The sequence below is a fragment of the Babylonia areolata genome, chromosome 9 (assembly GCF_041734735.1).
Source record: "Babylonia areolata isolate BAREFJ2019XMU chromosome 9, ASM4173473v1, whole genome shotgun sequence".
Taxonomy (NCBI): Eukaryota; Metazoa; Mollusca; class Gastropoda; order Neogastropoda; family Buccinidae; genus Babylonia; species Babylonia areolata.
In genome coordinates, this window is record NC_134884.1 from 35,457,967 (window position 1) to 35,479,958 (window position 21,992).

At 39.1% G+C, this 21,992-nt stretch overlaps 2 protein-coding genes across 2 annotated transcripts in view; one reads left to right on the plus strand and one right to left on the minus strand.

Annotated features, from left to right (window-relative positions):
- Positions 1-1,480: 1,480 nt before the first annotated feature.
- On the minus strand, positions 1,481-21,434 carry LOC143285627 (geranylgeranyl transferase type-2 subunit alpha-like). The gene is made up of 13 exons (XM_076593025.1): positions 21,319-21,434; positions 19,723-19,833; positions 19,080-19,204; positions 17,108-17,295; positions 15,998-16,195; positions 14,485-14,568; positions 13,758-13,840; positions 12,898-12,971; positions 10,969-11,208; positions 9,018-9,106; positions 7,588-7,716; positions 6,440-6,709; positions 1,481-5,226 (listed from the first exon to the last, which is right to left on the minus strand). Exons 1-13 carry the CDS (start codon positions 21,319-21,321, stop codon positions 5,069-5,071), a joined length of 1,752 nt encoding a protein of 583 aa, XP_076449140.1. The 5' UTR covers positions 21,322-21,434; the 3' UTR covers positions 1,481-5,068.
- LOC143285409 (deubiquitinase OTUD6B-like) overlaps positions 21,374-21,992 on the plus strand; it is a 33,004-nt gene continuing 32,385 nt past the window's right edge. The window contains exon 1 of the mRNA XM_076592662.1: positions 21,374-21,566. Coding sequence (XP_076448777.1) covers positions 21,509-21,566 — 58 coding nt within the window. The 5' untranslated portion in view covers positions 21,374-21,508. The remainder of the gene's footprint in view (positions 21,567-21,992) is intronic.

The following is a 21,992-nucleotide window of genomic DNA, read 5'->3' on the forward strand; positions in this document are numbered from 1 at the left end:
TGTTAATGAGGATGTACAGAAAGTTGGCATTGATAAAAGAAGCAAATACTCATATAGGAATGCAATCAGCATAAGCTGAGTGACAGCAAACAATTCACAAAACATTTTCCTCAATGAGATAAAATCCAGCAGCACGTTGATCCTACTACAGTTACATTCTTGCAACAGTCTGCAAACCACAAGAATGAATATTGAGGTACCGAGTGCAGTAAATCAAATCCAAAGCTGCAGATTTGGTTTTTCTTCCCCTTCCACGTATCTATCAATAATTCAACAATGTGCGCCTTTACCATGAAGAAACATCTTTGAGCTAAAACACAAGTAAACATCACACAAACGTAAACAACAAAAATTAAACAGCACCAGACCTTTGGCCACAAAAATAAACACAAATAACGAATCACACTTCAGACAAGTAAAACAACAACACACAACAAGGAAATAAATGTTTTTATAAGTACTGTATGCATTGCATGTCTTCAGCTTTGATGACTTAAAGCCCTAGCCTACAACAGGTGACATACAAAATTTACAACATGAAAACACTTCAAAGCCATGACATGAGTACTGCCTTGAATATATATCATTTGTGTCCTTGAATGTATATCATCTGTACGTCCCAGCAGACAGTATCACTCATTTTGATGGTCTTCCTTTTCAAAATGCCAAAAGAATAAATGCCAAATAAATCATTTTGATGTATAAAATCCGACTACGCACGGGGCACTGCCGCCTGCGAGACCACATGTACCGAATAAAGCTGTCACACACTCCTGACTGCCCGTGTAAGACAGGCCCACAAACCCCGGAGCACATCCTGCAGTCCTGTCCCCTGTATCAAGATGCACGGACGCAGCAGTGGCCCTATGGAGCCACACTGGCAGAAAAGCTCTGGGGCACCAAAGAAGACCTCATCAAGACCACCACCTTCATTTCCAGCATAGGACTGCAAGTCTGAGACCATGATCACGGGGAACGCAGAAGAAGAAGAAGAAGATGTATAAAATCCAAGCATCAATTTATCATTCACATATGAGTACCATTCCTAGCATTTTGATGTATAAAATCCAAGCATCAATTTATCATTCACATATGAGTACCATTCCTAGCATTTTGATGTATAAAATCCAAGCATCAATTTATCATTCACATATGAGTACCATTCCTAGCATTTTGATGTATAAAATCCAAGCATCAATTTATCATTCACATATGAGTACCATTCCTAGCTGCTGAGTTGTTGTCTTTTTTCCCCTTTCGTCTTTGAAGTCTGTTCCTGAGCTGGAAAGCAATCTGCCACATGAAGTAATTTTCTCAGTACAGTACTGTGTCAGAATATGAACATGCTGACAATTTTCAATACAACATGTTGTTTATTTCTTATTTTATACATCAATCTAAAGAGCACAGCACAGTGTTGCAGCTGGAATGCACAGACACTCAGCCAGTTTGCATTTGCATGACTAGAAGTGCCTACAACAGAAGAAAAACACCATTCCATATAATATAAAACATTCAAATTTTCCTGATATCAACACATGTCCAAAGTTTACATATCACTTTATTCGGGACCAAGAAAGTGCCTCACAAAAAGGTAAACAATGATAAACAACTATTACATTTCAAACACTCAAGCTCAAGTACTTGTCCATACGTTGCAATACATGTTTGCTGCAAATTTACTCAAGTACTGACCCAAAAGCAGTTTTTCACTTTCTTGCAGAGTTTTTACCAGTTGCTCAAGTATCTCCCATTTCTACGCCACATTCATCTACAACGGATTACCCACAGGAAATGGGACGACAAGCACAGACCAATCTGGATAAAGATTACAAAATGAAACAAAAGAATCTCAAAAAGCAAGTCAAAGGCAAGTTTGGCACACAAGCCAGTATCACCATCATCAGCAGAAAGCAAACAAACTGTGGAATGTTTCCTCACGGGAATCAGACTGAATTCTGCAAATGGTGTGAAATTATGTCACCACAACCAAGACCAAGACTCATTTTCACATAATACTTGTAGGACCTTGTGCAAGCACACACACACACACACACAATACACATTCTAAGCATTCCTCCAATAACTATGCAGTAACTTCCACAAATTGCAGAAGCAGTAAATGATGAGAAAAAACAAACACACAAAAGTTCAGCAATATCCTGCGCATGAGATGCAGAAATAAAGTCCATTTAAAAAAAATTTATTTATGAACATTAAGGGCCTCTGAAACAACAATCCAAGGGCTGACTTAAGTCAAAGGGATCTGTGTATACATGTGTAAGAAAAAGGAGGAGTTTGTATTTGAGCACCCAAACATTTGTAAAAAAAAGAAAAAAGAAAAAAAAAGTAGTTGTGTAATATACATCAAAATAAAGAAGTCCATGAAACAGGTCTTAAACAAAATGGTTTTATCTTAATCTAATAAAGAAAAGCTAAGAAACATTGAAAGGCGTATCAAGCCACTTCACTGCAGTTATCTCAAATATTACTTGCTATGAAACAAGAAACAGTTCAATATAAAAGGGTTATTGGTATGTGTGTGTGTGTGTGTGTGTGTGTGTGTGTGTGTGCGCATGTGAGACGAGAGAGAGAAGCAATGTGTATGCTAGTGTGTGTGTGGGAGCAGGATCTCCAAATATACACCCAAACAGGTAAAAACATACCTATTTGTTAATACCATTTGTTTTCATATTTGAAAAAAAAAAAAAAATGAAAGTAACTTCAAGAAAGGAGTCTGAAAATACTGGTACTGTCTGTAAGAAATCATTTGAGGGTAAAGTTTCAAAAGGTTGAACGTCCCATAGCCTTCTGCTACCATCAGGGCAGTGAATTCATATGCACTGTGCCCAGGCCTTTAGCATAAAAAGCTAGGTCTCAATCCTCTCTTTCCACTGATTTAACTAACCTTCCCCAACCGAAGTTGCCAATTCACACCTGGGTGGAGTGAGAAAAATTGGAGAACAGTGCCTTTCCCAAGGACACAACACAACGCTGAAATTAGGCCTTGAACCCTGATCAATGGTGATCACTGGATCGGAAATCCAACGCTAAACTGATTCTGGAAAAGCATGCCATAGAGGTTAGACAAATGTCAAAAAACCAAACACAAACAAAAAATAAACAAACCAACAACAACAAAACAAAAGCATACAAACTGAGGCACTTCCCCACCACCGCATCTCTGGCATTGCATGTCATGATTCTTCTTCTTCTTCTTCGTTCGTGGGCTGCAACTCCCACATTCACTCGCATGTACACGAGTGGGCTTTTACGTGTATGATTGTTTTTACCCGGCCATGTAGGCAGCCATACTCCGTTTTCGAGGGTGAGCATGTCATGATGAAATCTAAGACGTGATGACCCTTTGTCAAAACTTATTTCAACACTGAACCTGTTGAAACGACCCACCCTGAAACGCAGTAGCTGTTTCATAGGAAATTTTCTTCCTAAAATTGCGTTTAAGTAACATACTTACTGTGACCCACAAGTGCAGACTCCGGCAGGGGTCTGATTCCTGTCCTGTGCAAACTACTACCCGCTTATGCAGAGAAAATGAAAGTAGCTACGGCTGATAACCTCCCGAAGTAGGCTACCTCCCCTTTGCATCCCTGCTACTGGTTTTGCACACTACTTCACATGTGGTGCTGCACTGGGGTGACACGCTCTCTCCAGCTAGAGCAAACTGAATGTCACACAGAGAAATCTGTTGTAACAAGAAGTAAAATCAAATAAATATACAATGCAATGTATGCCCTTGGTGAAATGACAAGCAAAACTGGGGATACGTTACAAGGCAAGGCAAAAGTTTATTTCTTGTGGCCACTGGGGGCATTAAAATGTTACATACATACATACATCTTTTACACATACCATACAAACAATAAGACTGATATCAAAACAACTAAGAGAAAAAAACCCAAAAAGCCCATTCACGCAAACAATACACATTAACATTGCTTCAATACAGATTTTTTTTTTATTCCACTGTGAAATCTAATAAACCTCAGCTCTACACACCTGCTCTATCATTTTCACAACAAGTCCTTTTCTCTCTGCAGCTCTCTCTCTCTCTTTGTGTAGTCGATGAGAGGTTTGGGACTGAGCCACTGTGTATTTTAGAACACACAATACTCAAAAAAACACACTTAAAAAACCACAAGCAAATACATTACAAAGCAAACAATCACGTCACTCCCTATCGTCCCTTCTCCCTTTCTGACCACATTCTTCTCTCTCCTTTGAAATTCTCATTCACCTTCAACAATTCTACACTTCTCTTTCTATCTAGCTGTTTTTTCATCACTGTTGTTATAAACCTCCCTTAACTGTTATTACTCAGCTTTAACAAGTTGCAATAACAATGGAAAATGTGTCAAGACTCAAGAGAAAATGCCATGTTTGTTTATGAACATAATCTTTGTAACCAACCCTGCACACAAGCACACTGGAATAAACGAAGGGAACAGATACTTGTCAGAGGTACAGTGAAAGACTTCAAGCAAATCCCTCCTCATAGTAACATTAATCAGTGTCTAATTTCGGCACACAGTGCTCACATCCAAAACATGATGTTGGGAAGATCAACAATGGTGCAGGTTGAATGTGTAACGAAGCTTATGTGATATTTTATTGCACAATTAAAAAAAGACAATTTCACAGAAGATGGTTTTGCCTATTCCTAACCCCCCTTTCCAGCCATACTACATACATATTTGTTTTCTGGTACATTACTTTTGGGTTTGCTAAATTTATTAACTAGTTGCTAAGGAACATTCCTGAGACATGACTGGGTCTTTTTAAAAAAAAAACAACCCAACAACTTCATTCTGCTGTGGATACAGACCAAAAAAACAAAACCAAAAAAAAAGAGAGAAAAAAAATCCAGGCACTGTGAACTCAATTCAGGCAAATATTCACGTCGCTTCCAACGAATCCTTTCCTCTACAATCAAGACTACCACACACATCAGCATACAGAAGGCCAAACCAAAGGTCGGAATGGTGCATAATGCAGGATACACGTAAATTGTTGTTCCAAGAATCTCCATCACCATCTCTCCAGCTAGCTAATTGTCCCTGGATAACTGTACTTCCACTGAAGGCAGAATCTCTCGAAGTTTATCACACGCACAGGGGTCCTCACACACTGGGTTGCCTGACAAGTTCAGCACCTTCAACTGTCTGCAGGTCTGTAGAGGGAGCAAGCAGTCCACTGAAGAAATCGCTGTGTACTGTCAAGGAAATTAATTAACTCACTCAGGATGGCAAGTTTTCTCCCTTGCTTTTCTCCACAGACAGCCCATTTGTAAGGGTTTGGGAAAAAAATTACAAAAAATACAAAATACAGAGTAAGAAAATGAAACTTTCAGAACTGGTTTATTACGTGTTGGGCTATTACATATTAAAAAAAAAAAAAAAAAAATCAAATTTCTCATCTTATTTTTACAGTTTTGCCATTATGTAGAAAATAATGCCAATTTTTCATCCTGAATCACCATACCCATGCTCACTTTCTGCACTTAATTCACTTTCTTCTTCATCATCATCCACCTCTTCAATTTCTGACCCTTTAGTTTGTAGCATTTCAAGTACTTCAGCAACACTAAAACGTTGCTGTCGCTGCTTTGTTCGCTCCGCAACATTTTGAGAACCCCCTGGTTCAGACGCCACTTTGCTAACAGGCTGCGTGAGCAGGCGACCGGTCAGTGACTTTGTCAGCGTGTGTGCGAGACCGGCTACATATGACAGGCTGGCCAATCATACCATTCGGTTATGGAGTGACCCAGAATAGCGCACTCTGCTTGACTAATCAACAAAATCATGTGCACAGCGTGTGATGGATTTTTATTTTTGGAAAATGCTATTCCATTCCATCATCCGAATCTGAATACATTCTATGTAGGAATTCTCATGCATTCCATCGCCTGATAGAGTTAAGTTTTCCCACATACTTTACAAATAAGTTCTCTTTTAAGATTCAAGGCCTGACTAAGCACGTTTGGTAATGCTGCTGGTCAGGCATCTGCCTAGCAGATGTGGTGTAGTGTATATATGGATTTGTCCGAAAGCAGTGACACATCCTCCAGAAACTGAAACTGAAACTAAGATTCTTCTGCAAGCATGAACAAATATTCAAATAAGATGATTCTGACAAATATTTTAAAATACATTTAAGGATAATAATAGATTTAGAGATAATAAAAACAATTATGGAAAAAGAAAAGAAAAAAACAACAACACATTTTCCCCCCCTCACAATGAAAATGATCCATAAATGAAATGTGAAATCAACTTATTCTTTGCTGCCCCACATTTCAGCCAGCTAACATCTTACAGATCATGTGTTATGCTTTGATTTCCCCAGGACATTAAGACAGAAAGCCCAACGCTTTAACCACTCAATTATCATCATCATCATTATGATATGAAAAGGATACAGTTATCACTGAGATCCAGGTGGGTGAGACAAGGCAGATGGTTCAGTCCCTGGCAGTGGGTAAGCTGGTTCGCCCCCAGGTTCAAACGCCGCAGGAGTTGCAAAAAGCTGAAGCCTCTGGCCTGCTTCAGAGCGTTGCCGGACAGGTCCAGCTCTCTGAGCAGCGGCAACAGCTCTGTGCAACACATCACCGTCAGCTTCTGGCCCTGCAGGGTCAAGCTGTTCTGGTCTCTTGATGTCGCTATGGCTGATTCCACGATGACTCGACTGCCTGTGGATCGTGACAGAGATTACTTGGGACGCACTTACTGAATCAATTCACACAGAAACAAAAAATGAGTCATCAGTTTCAGTTTCAGTGGCTCAAGGAGGCGTCACTGCGTTCGGACAAATCCATATACGCTACACCACATCTGCCAAGCAGATGCCTGACCAGCAGCGTGACCCAACGCGCTTAGTCAGGCCTTGAGAAAAAAAAAAAGAAAAAAAAGGTGAATAAATAATAGATAAGCGTACATAAATAAGTAAATAAATAAATAAATAATAGTTATAATATATAAAAAAGGGGTAAGTAAAAAATCATCACTTATGGTAATTAAAAAAAACAAAAAAAACCACAAAACAAATCAATGAGGAATCCTCTTCCTCCCATTGAGTTGTTTCTGTTCAGTGACAACGCTTTTTCCCTGCTAGCCTCACAGTCATGTCCATCTTGCTTGACCTTTAACTTGTTACATTTCCATACACCAAGCTATAATACGTTTACTTTGTTTACACCTACCAGCCAAAGAAATCACAAAACAAAATCACCGAATAATTAGTTCCACCATTAAGGGAATATACAGCACCTCTCCAGGTAAAAGTACAAAAAAAAAACCTCCCCAAAAAACCCAGCATACTGGGGCTAGCTGCACCTACTTTCGTTTTCTCCCCTTCTGAGGGCTAGTAATTTGCACCAGTGGGTCATAGTATAGCAAGTGTAATTTAACCAGATCACTTAATCATTAATTCCACCATCAAGGGAAAATACAGCATCCCTCCATGTGAAAGTAGCAAACAAAAAACATCAGTACGTTGATTGAGGCTACTCAACTTGAAGAAGAAAACTCAAATGAAAACTACAAGAAAACAGCACAACATTCTACTCACGCAAGTCCTGGTAGTAGCTATCCCTGGGGGAATCCAGCGACTGAAGCTGCTGAAGCAAGGCCAGGATCTGGTCGTGGTAGTTCAAGGGATCCGCAGCCCTCATCAGCAGAACCAAGGTCAGCATGGCCCCTGCCAGCAAAAGCACCGAAGAGAGTTACCAATATAAGGCTGCCTGGAGGCTACTCACCAGAAGACACTCTGCACTGTTTCAAAGGGTCATCACCTCTTAGAATTTATCCTGACTTGCAATGCCAGAGATGCTGTGGTGAAGAACAAACATCTGATAAGTCCTCTTACTGAAGACACCCGTTTTTTATAGTCACTCACCCGGTTACAAAGCAAACACTGAAATATAACGGCAGCACTCCATAAGTAGTGATGCTGTGGTCATGTCTGCTAAGATTTAAAATCATTAATATTCAAGCGTGTACATGTCTATTGTGTGTTTGTTTTTTGGATAAAAAGAAATACTGTTCACTGTTTTTAAACATGCGTGATGTTCTTAGATGTGTCAGTGTAATGTTATGTGATCTCTTGATCATTCTTCTTCTTCTTTTGCATTCGTGGGCTGCAGCTCTCACGTTCACCCATATGTGCACGAGTAGGCTTTTACGTGTGTGACCGTTTTTACCCCGCCATGTAGGCAGCCATACTCAATTTTCGGAGGTGACTCTTGATCATTCAAACATGTACATGTCTTTCAGTTGCATATCTTATGTTTGTATTGTGAACATGAGCAACACGACCACATGTAAATTTTCTCTTTGGAAATAACAAAATTGACTTGAAGGTTTTTTGTTTTGCTTTTTACAATGGTTATGTTAATCAAGAACTGAAAAACGCAGCTTAAAGCCTGAACCGGACTATAAATGGCGGGCGATTTGAATCAAGCCAGTTTCTCACCAGAGTCTGACACTGTGACGTCGGTGAAGGCTTATTCAAAATAAAAGCCTAATAAAGCTACGGTTTGGCTTCATTTATGGCAGAGAGCGAGATTTGCCTAGCAGCTTCCAATCTAGACCTGAATTGACTTTGGAAAGTACAAAATGTGTCAGCTACACGTAATACAAAATTTGAATGCAGAGAAAAGGGGCGGAGCTAGAGCCGTTTGTGTTTGCGCTAGACGTGTCTGTCAGATAAAAATAGCACCAGCACGTGGTACTGTCCGGTGAGAATTGGAAAGCATGCAGACAGCCCCTCGACGTTGGCAACCGTAAACGACCACATTGTGTGGCAGGAGTACACGGATATCTTTCTCCGCTAACAGTGAGTCGGTCTTTGTTTTGCTTTCACCTCCCACATTTCTACCGGACACGTGCTCGCGCTTTTTATAGATAAACTCCGCCCCTTTCCCTTTTATGGATAGGCTCTAGTGCGCATGCGCAACCGAAACCTTGCTCTCGGGAGTTAAGACTTTAAGCTTCTCTTACATTTGTTAGTGCTCTCCACCTCCTGTAGTTCCTTGACAGTGTCAAGTTCTCTGCATAGTGCTTCTTCATCCACACCACACAATGCCTCCCTGCAAACAAAAGTTTCAATTTCTCAAAGAGGAGTCAATGCATTTGGACAAATCCATACATGCTACACATCTGCTAGGCGGATGCCTGACTAGCAGCATAACCCAACACGCTTCGTCAGGCCTTGAGTGCATGTTCAAATATTTGTGTACCTATCAGAGTGGATATCGTCCACATAATTTTGCCAGAGGACAACGCTCTCGTTGCCAAGGGTTCTTTTTCAGTGTGCTGCACACAGGACCTCTGTTTATCATCTCATCCGAAAGACTGATGCTCAATCTGGTTTTCCAGTCAAACTTGGGAGAAAGGGCGAGAGCGGGTTTCCAGCCCACACCCTCACAGACTCTCTGTATTGGCAGCTGGGCATCTTAACCACTTGGCCACCTTTCTCCTTGCACACACGTCCACAAAACAATAGGACAACAACATTCCACCCTAGCATTTCATCCCTAAACTTTCATCCCAACAATTATAAAATTGAAAAAAAAACACCCAGAACCACTCCTATCACCCACCCCCACACCCCCCCACCCCCTCAGACCCCCACCCTCTGCCTTCGCCGTAAAACAATAGGATAACAACATTCCACCCTAGCATTTCATCCCTAAACTTTCATCCCAACAATTATAAGATTGAAAAAAAAAACAACACCCAGAAACACTCCTATCAGACTGAAAAAACCCCAGAAACACTCCTATCACCCCCCCCACACACACACACACACACACCCTCAGACCCCCCCCCCCCCCCCCCTGCCTTCGCCGTAAAACAATAGAATAACAACATTCCACCCTAGCATTTCATCCCTAAACTTTCATCCCAACAATTATAAGATTGAAAAAAAAAAAACCACCCAGAAACACTCCTATCAGACTGAAAAAAAAACCCCAGAAACACTCCTATCACCCCCCCCACACACACACACCCCCCTTCAGACCCCCACCCTCTGCCTTCGCCGTAAAACAATAGGATAACAACATTCCACCCTAGCATTTCATCCCTAAACTTTCATCCCAACAATTATAAGATTGAAAAAAACCACACACCCAGAAACACTCCTATCAGACTGAAAAAAAATTCCCTAAACTTTCATCCCAACAATTATAAAATTGAAAAAAAAACAAACCCAGAACCACTCCTGTCAGACTGAAAAAAAACCCAGAAACAATCCTATCACCCCCCACCCCTCCCCCTCTGCCTTCGCCCAACAATGTTGAACTTTTTCAAGCCTTGAAGATGTTAAATGAAATAACAATAATAATGCTAATAATAACACATTGTATTTACATGGCGCAAACTCCCCATAGATGGGCTCTAAGTGCCCCACATTAAACATTACATGTACAATAGCGCAATAAACCACACAAGAGCACAAAAGGACATAGAAGTGGAAAACAAAGTCTGTATCCACCAATACTACAAATTGCAGATATGAATAATCGCAGAAACAAAAGACACAAAATACACCCGACACACAAACTCACACACACACACACACATGCACGCACAAGCACACACACCACAGGAATACTACAATGAAGCGGGGACACGAGGGAAGTGTAGAAGGTGGGAGGAGACAAAGAACTATGTTTCATCATATCTAAAGGCCATTCTGAACAGGTGGGTTTTCAGTTTTCTTTTGAAAGAGGACAGAGTTGGTGAGTGCAGGAGATCTAGAGGAAGAGAATTCCAAACACGGTTGAAAAAAAAAAGTTAGGACGTATTTTCTCCATGCACAGCACTTTTGTGCTGGACATATATCTATGTAAACCCTCCCCCCGTAAAAAGTCAACCCCCAGATAAAAAAAACAACAAAAAAACTCATCACATCTAGGGAAAAAAAAAATCTACACATTGCACTGACCGGAACCAGGTGCTGACATCAGCTGTGGACCACAGGTACGAAGCCTCCTCCTTGCCTGAAGGTACAACCAGCGAGTGCTGGCACACCTGTTCCCCCTCTCCGTCAGACAGGAGGATGTCCACCTGCATGTCACCTTCCCCTTGTCCCAACAGGCCCAGATCGGCTCCTTGCAGCTCACCTATGTGTCTTGTGTCAAGGAAAATTAATAACGCACACAAAAACGTTTCTTTCCTCAAACAAAGCGTTTGTCAAAGCGTTTTAACTTCAAATTTGTGTTTAAGCTTACCTATGATTGTGTCCTGTGTCCAGGAAAACAAAGCTTTTTACTTCTAATTTGTGTTAAAACTTACCTATGATTGTGTGTTGTGTCAAAGAAAACTAATAATGCACAAAATGTTTCCTTCAACAATGTGTCTGAGAAAGTGTTTCCATTTCAAATTGTGTTTAAGCTTACCTATGATTGTGTCTTATGTCAAGAAAAACTAACAGTTCACAAAAATGTTTCCGTCCTTGAAGTGTTTGTAAAAGTGCTTTTACATCCAATTTGTATTAAAGCTTATCCATGATTGCATCTTGAGTAAAAAAAACAAAAACAAAAAAAACAAACTAACAACGCACAAAGTTTTCACTCCCACAAAGTACTTGTCAAAGTGTTTTTATTTCTACTTTGTGTTGAAACTTACCTAGGTGTCTTGTGTCAAGGAAAACTAACAACGCACAAAAATGTTTCCTCCCATGAAGTTTTTGTCAAAGCATTTTTACTTCTAATTTGTGTTAATGCTTGACCATGATTTTGTCCTGTGTCAGGAAAACCTGATAACGCACAAAAAGTTTAATTCCACAAATTATTTGTCATAGTGTTTTTACTTCAAACTGTGCTAAAGCTCACCTATGATCGTGTCCTGTGTAAAGGAGAACGAACAACTCACACAGAGTTTACGTCCACAAAGTGTTTGAGAAAGCGTTTTCACTTCAAATTGTACTTAAGAGCACTATATGTCTTATGTTAAAGTACGCTATTAATAATGCACAAAATGTTCCCTTCCACAAAGTGTTTGTCAAAGTGTTTTTACTTCTGATTTATGTTTAAGCTTACCTATAATTGTGTCCTGTGTCAAGGAAAACTGATAAGGCACAAAATGTTTCCTTTCACAAAGTGTTTGTCAAAGTGCTTTTCTTTGAAATTTGTGTTTAAGCTTGCCTGTGTTTGTGTCTTGTGTCAAGGAAAACTAATGACACATAAAAAAATGTTTCCTCCCACAAAGTGTTTGTTGAAGCGTTTTTACTTCAAATTTCAGTTTTAGCTTACCTATGACTGTGTCCTGTGTCAAGGAAAACTAATGACACACAAAGCGTTTCCTTCTACAAAGTGTTTAAGAAAGGTTCTTTACTGCAAACTGTGTTAAGATTACCTATGTGTTTTGTGTTGAGGAATACTATGAATAATGTACACAACATTTCCTCCATAAAAGCGTTTTGTGAAAGTGTTTTTGCCTTCAAAAATCTTTTTTTTCCAAACTGTCTCAACAGTCATCTGCATAATATTGGTTCCTATACAAACTCAAAACATCAGACAAGCCAGCTCTCTTATTTTCTCATCATTGATTTCGAAAAGCCAGTTTATTTACAAAACTTTACTCATGCAAATTTAAAGTTAAAAACCTGAAATAGGGTAGGCTATTTTGCATAGAAAAACAACATTAACATAGCCTAAAGAGTTTTATTTTAAAAACACTAAACAAAACCAGCAACTGACATTCAGGTAAACTGCTATATTGTTACAATAGCTCCTCCCTAAACCCTCCACTGTCTCCCCCCCCCCCCCCCCAGCCCCCCCAACCCCATTTCCCTCTTTCCCACACTCTGATACAGGTTAGAAATTTGTAGTCAAAAAAGTGTCAGGATATCCACAGTGTAGAGAAGGAGGACTTTCCAGCCTGGTTGGTCCAGCGGACATTCACTTCTGACTGGTTGACCAGCACACGGCAGTTATCACAGGTAGCCTGCATAAAAGGGGTGACCTCGCATTAGCTTCACATGACTAAGTACCGTTTACATTTCACACAAACACGGTTCTTGGAAACTGACACATACAGATACATACATAAGTTTTATATATATCTGCGTGCATGTGTGTGTGCATATGAGTGTGTGTGCCCAGACAGAAACACACGTCATTCTTGCACTCAGGCACATGAGCCTTTTCAAATAAATTTTAAGAATACTTTTTTTTTTCTTATCAATATACAGGTTTACATTTTGCTTTCATTACAGTTACATAGCAGGGAATAAGTCATTGTGCAAAAATCAATTAAACATTCTATCCAGTATTTCTTATACATTGTTCAGTTTTACAAACAAGAGGTATGGAGACTTTAAAGGACAACTTCATTGACACAGCAGGCAATTATAGCTAGTCACCAATGGTAAGTAAGTCTGCAAGATTTTTCTTTGATACAAAAAATCGTGATGGTCAGTATCAAGGAAAAATTAGGTGATCATAACACACTTCCCATCTGTGTCTTTTATAAAAAGTTTGTTAACATTTCCACATATAACTCATATTAACTCTGCAAAACAACTTACTGAAAGTTTTCTTCATAGACACTGACAAACACTCACACCACAAATGCATGCACATCTACAAAAATTAAGCACTTGAAGACACCCACAAACTCACACCATAAGTTTTATAAAGTGATTATATATCAGTCCAAGAAGAGATAATATACTTTGTTGGGGTTTTTTGTGTGTGTTTTTTTTTTTAATGACTGCTTGCTTCTACACACCTTGATTGACTTTGTAAAAGACACCAGCAGGCGCTTCTGAGCACAGGATATATGGAGGCAGTTTATCCTCTGTTTCTGTTCACCTGTTTAAAATGACATGCACACACACATAATCAAACAGAACTTAAAACATTCAAAGGATCTGTAACTTCAGGACAGTCAACATGTACGTTGTTTTTATGAAAAGAAAAGACACCATATCAGTGCGCACACAAACACATGCAAGCATGCACACACACACACACACACACACACATTCAGATGTAATAGTCTGCTTCTTGTAGGCATACTGCTGGTCTTGAAAAATGTATGGAGTTAATGTGAGTTATATATGTATGCACCAGTTTCATTTTGCTCAGAATACATAATTTCCAACTGTGGAATACATGGTCTGTTACTGAAAGGGACACACTCTAGACACCTGCAGCTGACTGATTATAATCAAACAAAATCTATTCACTAAGTTCCAGGAAACGTGTGTCACATACTCTGATGAGAACACTTCAAATTAAAACATTCCACACTGTGCTTGGCAGCTTGAATAACCATCTTGTTTAAAATTTTTTAACTCAATGAAAAATAAATTGCAGTTCAAGTAAATGAAATTCATTCTAGCTCAGCAAATCTAGCCATATTTAATTTTTTTATGACTGAACTGATTGTGGTGAAGTAAAAACAGAACATGAAATTAATCTGTTAGCAGTTTTTTCTCCCAATAATCTCATACCTCTGCCAAGCAGCCATTTATGGTAGAACCAGTTGCTCTGGTCATCTGGGTCTGTGTATAAGCCATTCTGCACCAGTTCAAATTCTGCAGATGAAAAAGAAAAGAAAATCTGTAATTTAATCAGTGAATAACAGTGTTATTCCTGTAATCATCAACGATGAGGTGTAATGTGTATAAGCCATTCTGCACCAGTTCAAATTCTGCAGATGAAAAAGAAAAGAAAATCTGTAATTTAATCAGCGAATAACAGTGTTATTCCTGTAATCATCAACGATGAGGTGTAATACTATATCCATGAATAAATGCCCCTTCCACATTATGGAGAGAATTTTTTTTTTATGTCAACAATTTTCACATTCAAACTTCATTACATCTGTTCCCTGGTATCACATCAATTTCCTAAAAACATAATAACAGAAAACATAGGGAAAAACAGTGCCACATAAAAATTTAAAAAAACTGTGGAAGGAAAAGCATTACATGACAAGTCCTTCCAAGACTTCACTATGAATAACATGAAAGCTAAAACCGCAAGCATTTCACATTGAAAAACAAGTGCCAGTCTTTTTTTCTTTCTTCTGAAGTTTAATTGGTTTCTCTGTGCCTGTCAAGCTAATAACTAAAGCACAACACATCTTTGGAAATATGTACCTTCATCTTATTTGGAGAAAAAAATTACTGAATACCTTCTTTGTAAATATTTCATGATTCTTATCTGATATTAGGTTTACTTGTAAACGTCTTATGATTTTGATCTCATTTTAAATATGATTATCAAAAAGCCACCAAGGTGAAGTGGTTAATGTTGTAGAATGCCAACTTAGGGGACTTGGGTTTGAGCTTCATCAGAGGTGCTTTATTTGGGGGGGTTGAGGGAGGGAGTGGGTTGGTGGGGGTGGGGGAGTGGGGGGTGGGCTCATGGCCGGCTCATACTCAGAATCTGCTGTGGACTCAAATAGGAAGACTATGACCACATAGTCAATGGTCATCCATGTCATGGATGCATCTTTAAGAATATTGCTCAATTTTTTAAATATATTTTTTACCATCACTGCTGTACAGGTGTCTGTTATCTCTCAGCCAGGCTGATGCTGGGATGTATTATGACAGTACAGCTTTGTCAAGTAATCCCAAACCTAAATGGACCCCCAGAGTAGCACCTTCATCATCCCCATCATCATTCATCATTATGGAAATATAGAACACAAAATGTCCCAAGTCATTGGGCACATAATAATAATAATAATAATGGTACTTATATAGCGCTGAATCTTGTGCATAAACAAATCAAAGCGCTTTCGCACCAGTCATTCTCACGCACGCATAACTCTAAAACTGAAAAAAACTAAAAACAAGGAAGAGGCAGGGAAGGGAGGCTATTTTGGGAAGAGGTGGGTTTTAAGGCCAGACTTGAAAGAGCTGAGTGTGGAGACTTGACGAAGCGAAAGAGGAAGTTCATTCCAATACACACACACACACACAAAAAAGGGGGAAAAAACCACCAGCTAATCACCTGATTGCAGCACGCCCTGAGCAATGCCAGAGGGTTGGGAGGGGTCTGGGTAAAGGACTGGGAGAAGCTTGCTGCGGTAGTGCCAAGAGGAGAAGTTGGAAAAATTGCTGCTGATTTTGGATGTGGTGAAATCAAACTCCTTGGAGGCTGGCACCTCTGATCTTTTCACGACAAACCTTCGATAGTCCCAGCAATGAACTGCAACACATGTTCATGCAAACACTCATGTATAGGAGTCAACTGTGACTGCACATGCATATCAACTAACACACACACAAACAAAATGGACATATAACTCACTTATGTATCAAATGTATTACAAGTCTACAGATCTGAAACTTGAAACACACACACACACACAAAACATAAAAAAATGTGTGTATGCACAGACTTAGAATGAGGACACCTGGCAGTGACATCTTCTAAAGGATTCACTTCAAAAGATTTCAGTGTCTTCTTCAAACAACATGCTTAAAAGAGAAAACTACCTCACTAAGTTAACAGTTAAATTATGAAATCAAAGACATAATGCAGGAAAGTTACAACACACACATGCATGTGCATGCACACACACGCACATATGCGTGCGTGTGCACACACACACACACACACAGATAAATTGTTCACTGACTTTAAGAACCAAACTTCAAACGATTTTGTGTTACACAAACTGAACACCAGCCTTGTGCATGACATTCTGCTTTAACTGTCATGAAACTTGGAAACAAAGAAAAATAATAACTGTACATTTATAAAGCACTTTCAAACCTCTCAAAGTGCTTTACAATAACACACCACCAGTCAGACATAACCTACACAAGAACACACACACAGACACAGACACATATACACCCACACAAAAACACACATAAAAGAAACAAATGTGTATTCATAGAATACAGATATGGAATAGAGTTCCTTAATAATCTAGACTGCTTGAAAAGGAATGTTATCTTCAGATTTTTAAAAAAAACCTACAGATGTGAGTGAGAGACTGTGATGGACTGAAAAAGGCACTGAATTCAACGTTTGTACTGCCAAGTAATTACATTCCCCTCCCCCAGCCCACCCCCTTCCCCCCAAATTTCAATCAAACCTACTAATCCTCACAGTTTCGCTCATCATACTGCAGAAATAGGTTACACAGCTCCAGCTCCCGCTTCCAATCAGGCGAGGGCATGTGGTCCATGACAAAACAGCGGTGGTGCCAGGTGCCGTAGGACTTGGGGTTGATCTTCAGGCACATCTCCAGAAAGTCCAGCTCTCCGCGGTATAGCTTCTGCAGCTCCTCCGTCTCCCTGGAATCATATTCTGCATGCCCAGCTGGTAGTATGCTGGTGTGACAGGAACCTACTTGAATACTAGTGTTTTGATCTATCATTCTATTTGTTCTCCTGAAATCATGTTCTGTATGTCAAGCTGGTAGTATGCTGATGTGTCATGAATCTATTTGAACACAAGTCTTTCTATTATTCTATTTTGTTCCCTGAAATCAAGTTCTGTATGCCTAGCTGATAGAACGCTGATGTAATAGGAATCTGTTTGAAAATAAGTCTTTCTATTACTCTATTTTGTTCCCTGAAATCAAGTTCTGTATGCCTAGCTGATAGAACGCTGATGTAATAGGAATCTGTTTGAAAATAAGTCTTTCTATTACTCTATTTGTTCCCCTGAAATCAAATTCTGTATGCATAGCTGGTAGTAAGCTGATGAAACAGGAATCTATCTGAATACATATTTTCCTATTATTCTGTTTGTGTCCCTGAAATCATGTTCTGTATGCCTAGCTGGTAGTATGCTGATGTAATTGAAATCCATTTTGAATTCAAGTCTTTCCATTCCTCTACTTGTTCCTCTGGAATCAAGTTACGCATGCCTAGCTGGCAGTATGCTGATGTAACAGGAATTCAATTTGAATATATCACAAATCTTTCCGTTACTCTCAATTTCTAAATGCCTAGTTTGGGGAATGCTGATGTAACAGAAATACATTCTGAATTCATCTCTTTCCATTAATCTATTTCCCTCAAAGTTCTGAATGACTTGCTGGTAATATCCATTTTGAATACATTACAAGTCCTTCCATTACTCTATCTGTTCCCCCCCTGGAATCAAGTTTTGAATGCCCAGCTGGAACTATGCTGATGCAACATGCAAGTTTGAGTACAAGTCTTTCCACTGCGTAATCTTTTCTCAAATATTAAGATTGTAAGCTGTTTTAATAGGTATCCATGTCAAACACAAATCAAGGTCTTTCAATAACTTGGTTTTCATTTATTTACTATACTTTTGTGTGTTGCATCCAAAACTGACTGGCCATATCATGTTCATAATCATGACATCAGATAAATCATTCTGCTTGAAAAAATAAAAGCAAATACTTTAAATGGCAACAATCATTTTGCCAGTGATTATGTCCTGGTGATAATTATAACAGTTAGGTTCACTGTACTGTTCTTAATGCTTATTTCACCACTTTTTTTCCCCTTGCATAGAAGGTTATATTTTCTTTTCAAGATTGTCTCCATTATAATTTCACATGAAATTCCACACTAATAAAGCAAAATTGCAATTCACACCACCTTTAGCAATAGAGGTAGTACATAGACACACACACACACATATATATATATATACGCATATATATATACATATACATATATAATATACACACACATGTATAATATGGTGACCGTTTGCAAGGGTGTTTTTTAGTTAACAAATAATTGATGAACAAGCAAGAAAGAATGGATGAAGAATAGAGAAAACAAACAAATAACAAACACCTACACAGACATTTATTTCACCACTTAGTTTCTGACACAAGTATCAATAGTATTACTGTAGTAGTCATTAATTAAATAACTCCAATAGTAGTTTTTATTTCAATCATTCAGCTTTGTAAAAAGTTCTGATTACCTAAATATACTCCCTGGTAATCATAATGCAATGTAACTGCAACTGATAATGTAAAGCAGCTGTTCTCAATCTGCGTCAAACACAAAATTGCACATAAATAAAAACCGTCTTATGAACCTCTCACAAATCACTCTGGAAGAGAGTAAACAAAAAATAGTAATACATGGAGTTGTGAAGACTTAGAAAGGTCTCCTTGCGCATATTCCAGAAGGTGTAGAAATCCGGGTTAGCCTGGAGAACTTGTCCTGTGATCTCCAGCAATTCTGTATCCAGCTCCCCAGCTTTTCTCTGAAGGATAAAAAGAAATCCTTGTCATGACTACAGTATAGTAAGTTCTATTTCATTAAAAACAAAATTTTTAATTAATGAAATGATATGATCGACATGGTGAAGCAGAGACACATCTCTTGTCCTTTCTTATACATCAGGTGATTGTGCTTAATGGCATACTATGATATAGAAAAATCATCTTGTCATTAAAGCAAAAATTGTTACAGAAGCGCTAATGAGACAAAGTGGAACACCTTTCAAATGTTTCCTTAGTTATATGTCTCACATTTATACAATTGCACAAGCAGTCACCATTGTATAGAAATCAACTTGATTGTGGCAGTCCAACAGATCAATAAAGACATCACTATCTATTCAAAATGAACATTTTTGTCTGCTTTAGCAATTATTTGTCTTAACAGTTGTTAAAAACAGTTTCCAATATTGGCTGATTGAAAGCTCTTCTTCATTTTCAAAAAGTTTTACCACCATGGTACTACAAAAATGAAGCAAAATGAAGATAGTAATGCCAAAACCTTCTGAAATGCCCTGGAAGTGGCAGCATTGTACAATTTGAGTTTTTTGGCACGCTCCTCCTGCTTTGCTTTCTGCTGCTCCTCTGTTGTCTTCACCTTCAGTCTTCCATGCTGCGGATACACCAATGGGACAATAACAACAAAGAAACAATCAAAAACCACAAGAATAGAAAAGAGAAAATGAATACATTGTGTCAGTCAAGCAATAATCAACCACACTGAATTTAAAATCCAGCAAATAAACACACCAAAATTATATAATCTGCATCTTAGCTCATACGTCTAATTGCTAGACCTTATTCATTGCTAGCTTGAACTTCTTCCTTTTAGTATATAAGACCAACATAAGTTTGCTATGGATTCTGTCATTTTGTGCATGATGGGTTTAAGTTTTGTACTTCCATTTTCTACTAAAATCTGACACTGACTGCAAGGTTTTTGATGTGCATACCTTATTTTTTATGTGTATATAAACATGAAATGGAATTAACCTCTACCAGATTCTCACATGCACATCCCTAAAGTTGGGAGGTAGGAAAAGTCTATCCTAATCTCACCAGGTGCCACCACGATCCCGAGATTGAAAGTTCAGCAATGAAATTGTGCCTGACTGAGCTGATTCCTCTGTGCATTGTGTGTGTGTGTGTGTGTGTGTGTGTGTGTGTGTGTGTGTGTGTTTCAATATGTGTGTGTGTGCATGTTTCAATGTGTGTGTGTGTGTGTGTGTGTGTGTGTGTGTGTGTGTGTGTGTGTGTGTGTGAGAGAGAGAGAGAGAGAGAGAGAGAGAGAGAGAGACAGAGACAGAGAGTGAGACAGAGAGAGTGTGTGAATGAGTGAGCATGCATGTGCATGTGTGTGCGTGTGTACATGTGTGTGTATGGACATTTCTATGTGTGTGTATGTGTGTGTGTGTGTGTGTGTGTATGTGTGTGTGTGCGTGTGTGTGTGCATGTGTGTGAATGTATGTGTGTGTGTGTGTGTGAGAGAGAGAGAGAGAGAGAGAGAGAGAGTGTGTGTGTGTGTGTTTGTGTTTGCATGTGTGTGTGTGTGTGTGTGTGTGTGTGTGTGTGTGTGTGTGTGTGTGTGTTTCAGGGGAGGGGGTGCATGTGTGTGTGCGTATGCTTGTTTCAATGTGTGCATGGTGTGGGTGTGCTTGCGCGCGCGTGCACGTTTGTTAGTGTGTGTGTGTGTGTGTGTGTGTGTGTGTGTGTGTGTGTGTGTGTGTGTGTGTGTGTGTGTGTGAGAGAGAGAGAGAGAGAGAGAGAGAGAGAGAGAGTGTGTGTGTGTGCACGCGAGTCCACTGGAACATGGTACAGCTATTCTCTCCTTCCATCTTCACAGTAATATCATCAGTATACAGTGAGAATGAAATGTACCACTGGTATGAAAAAAAGAAACGTAATTGATTGATAAAACACTCACAGTCACAGGTCATTTTATATTCATCGTCATACTCATATGCCTTGTGACTGGACGTAACACACCATCACATTTTATTTATTCAAAGAGCAGATTCCATCGAACAGATCATTTCGCTACCCAGAAACGCTTGTTAGTCACCCAATCATGATATAAAAATGAAATCCGGTCACTTACCATCGTGAACAGAAACAAAAATAGACAGCAAATCTAAACTTCAGTGTGTCTGTTATTATAAAGCAGACGGGCCTCTCACGCCTTTCGACAGACTTTTTATTACTTCTGAAACACAAGAGCGTCTTCGTTTTGGTGTGCCTGCATTAATCCGGAACTTCCTTTTGCTTGGAGTCGCCAAGAAGTCGCAAGCATGGCCGATCGAGAAGAGGTGATCGCGAAGCACAAGGCAGAAAGAAAGGAATTGCTAGGTAATCTTTTCATTTCTCCTTCATTTACTGTTATGTGACAGGTCCGTCTCATTAATCTTAGCATATCTGATGGGTAAAAATAAAATAAGAATTGTGAAAAAAATAGAAAGAAGGTTTAAACTTGAAGTCCAATAGCTGAATTGTCAAGACAAAATTGAAAACCAGACTGCCACGAGTAAAACTGAAAGCATGATTCGTTTTATGACTGTGTCTTGCAATGTGGACGCAGCGTCTTTGAAGATGACCCTCTAAAATGCGAAAAACGGGGGTGACAGGGCGCACTGACACTTCTCTTCTTTCGGGTTAAGTAGTAGATGAACAGTCAGACTGGTTTAGAAGAAAAAGATAACTTCTATTACGTCCACTATGCTGTTTCAAGCATGTGAATCAAGCATAGACAGATCTGTTTTAGCATGCTTATCAGAA

What these genes read in the sequence shown, in the direction of transcription:
- LOC143285627 (XM_076593025.1), bottom strand. An exon ending in TGGACCAACCAGGCTGGAAA is followed by an intron (nt 11,209 to 12,897) that starts GTCCTCCTTCTC and finishes TTGACAAACGCT; the next exon opens with TTGTTTGAGGAAAGAAACGT. An exon ending in TAGCTACTACCAGGACTTGC is followed by an intron (nt 6,710 to 7,587) that starts GTGAGTAGAATG and finishes CACGATCCACAG; the next exon opens with GCAGTCGAGTCATCGTGGAA.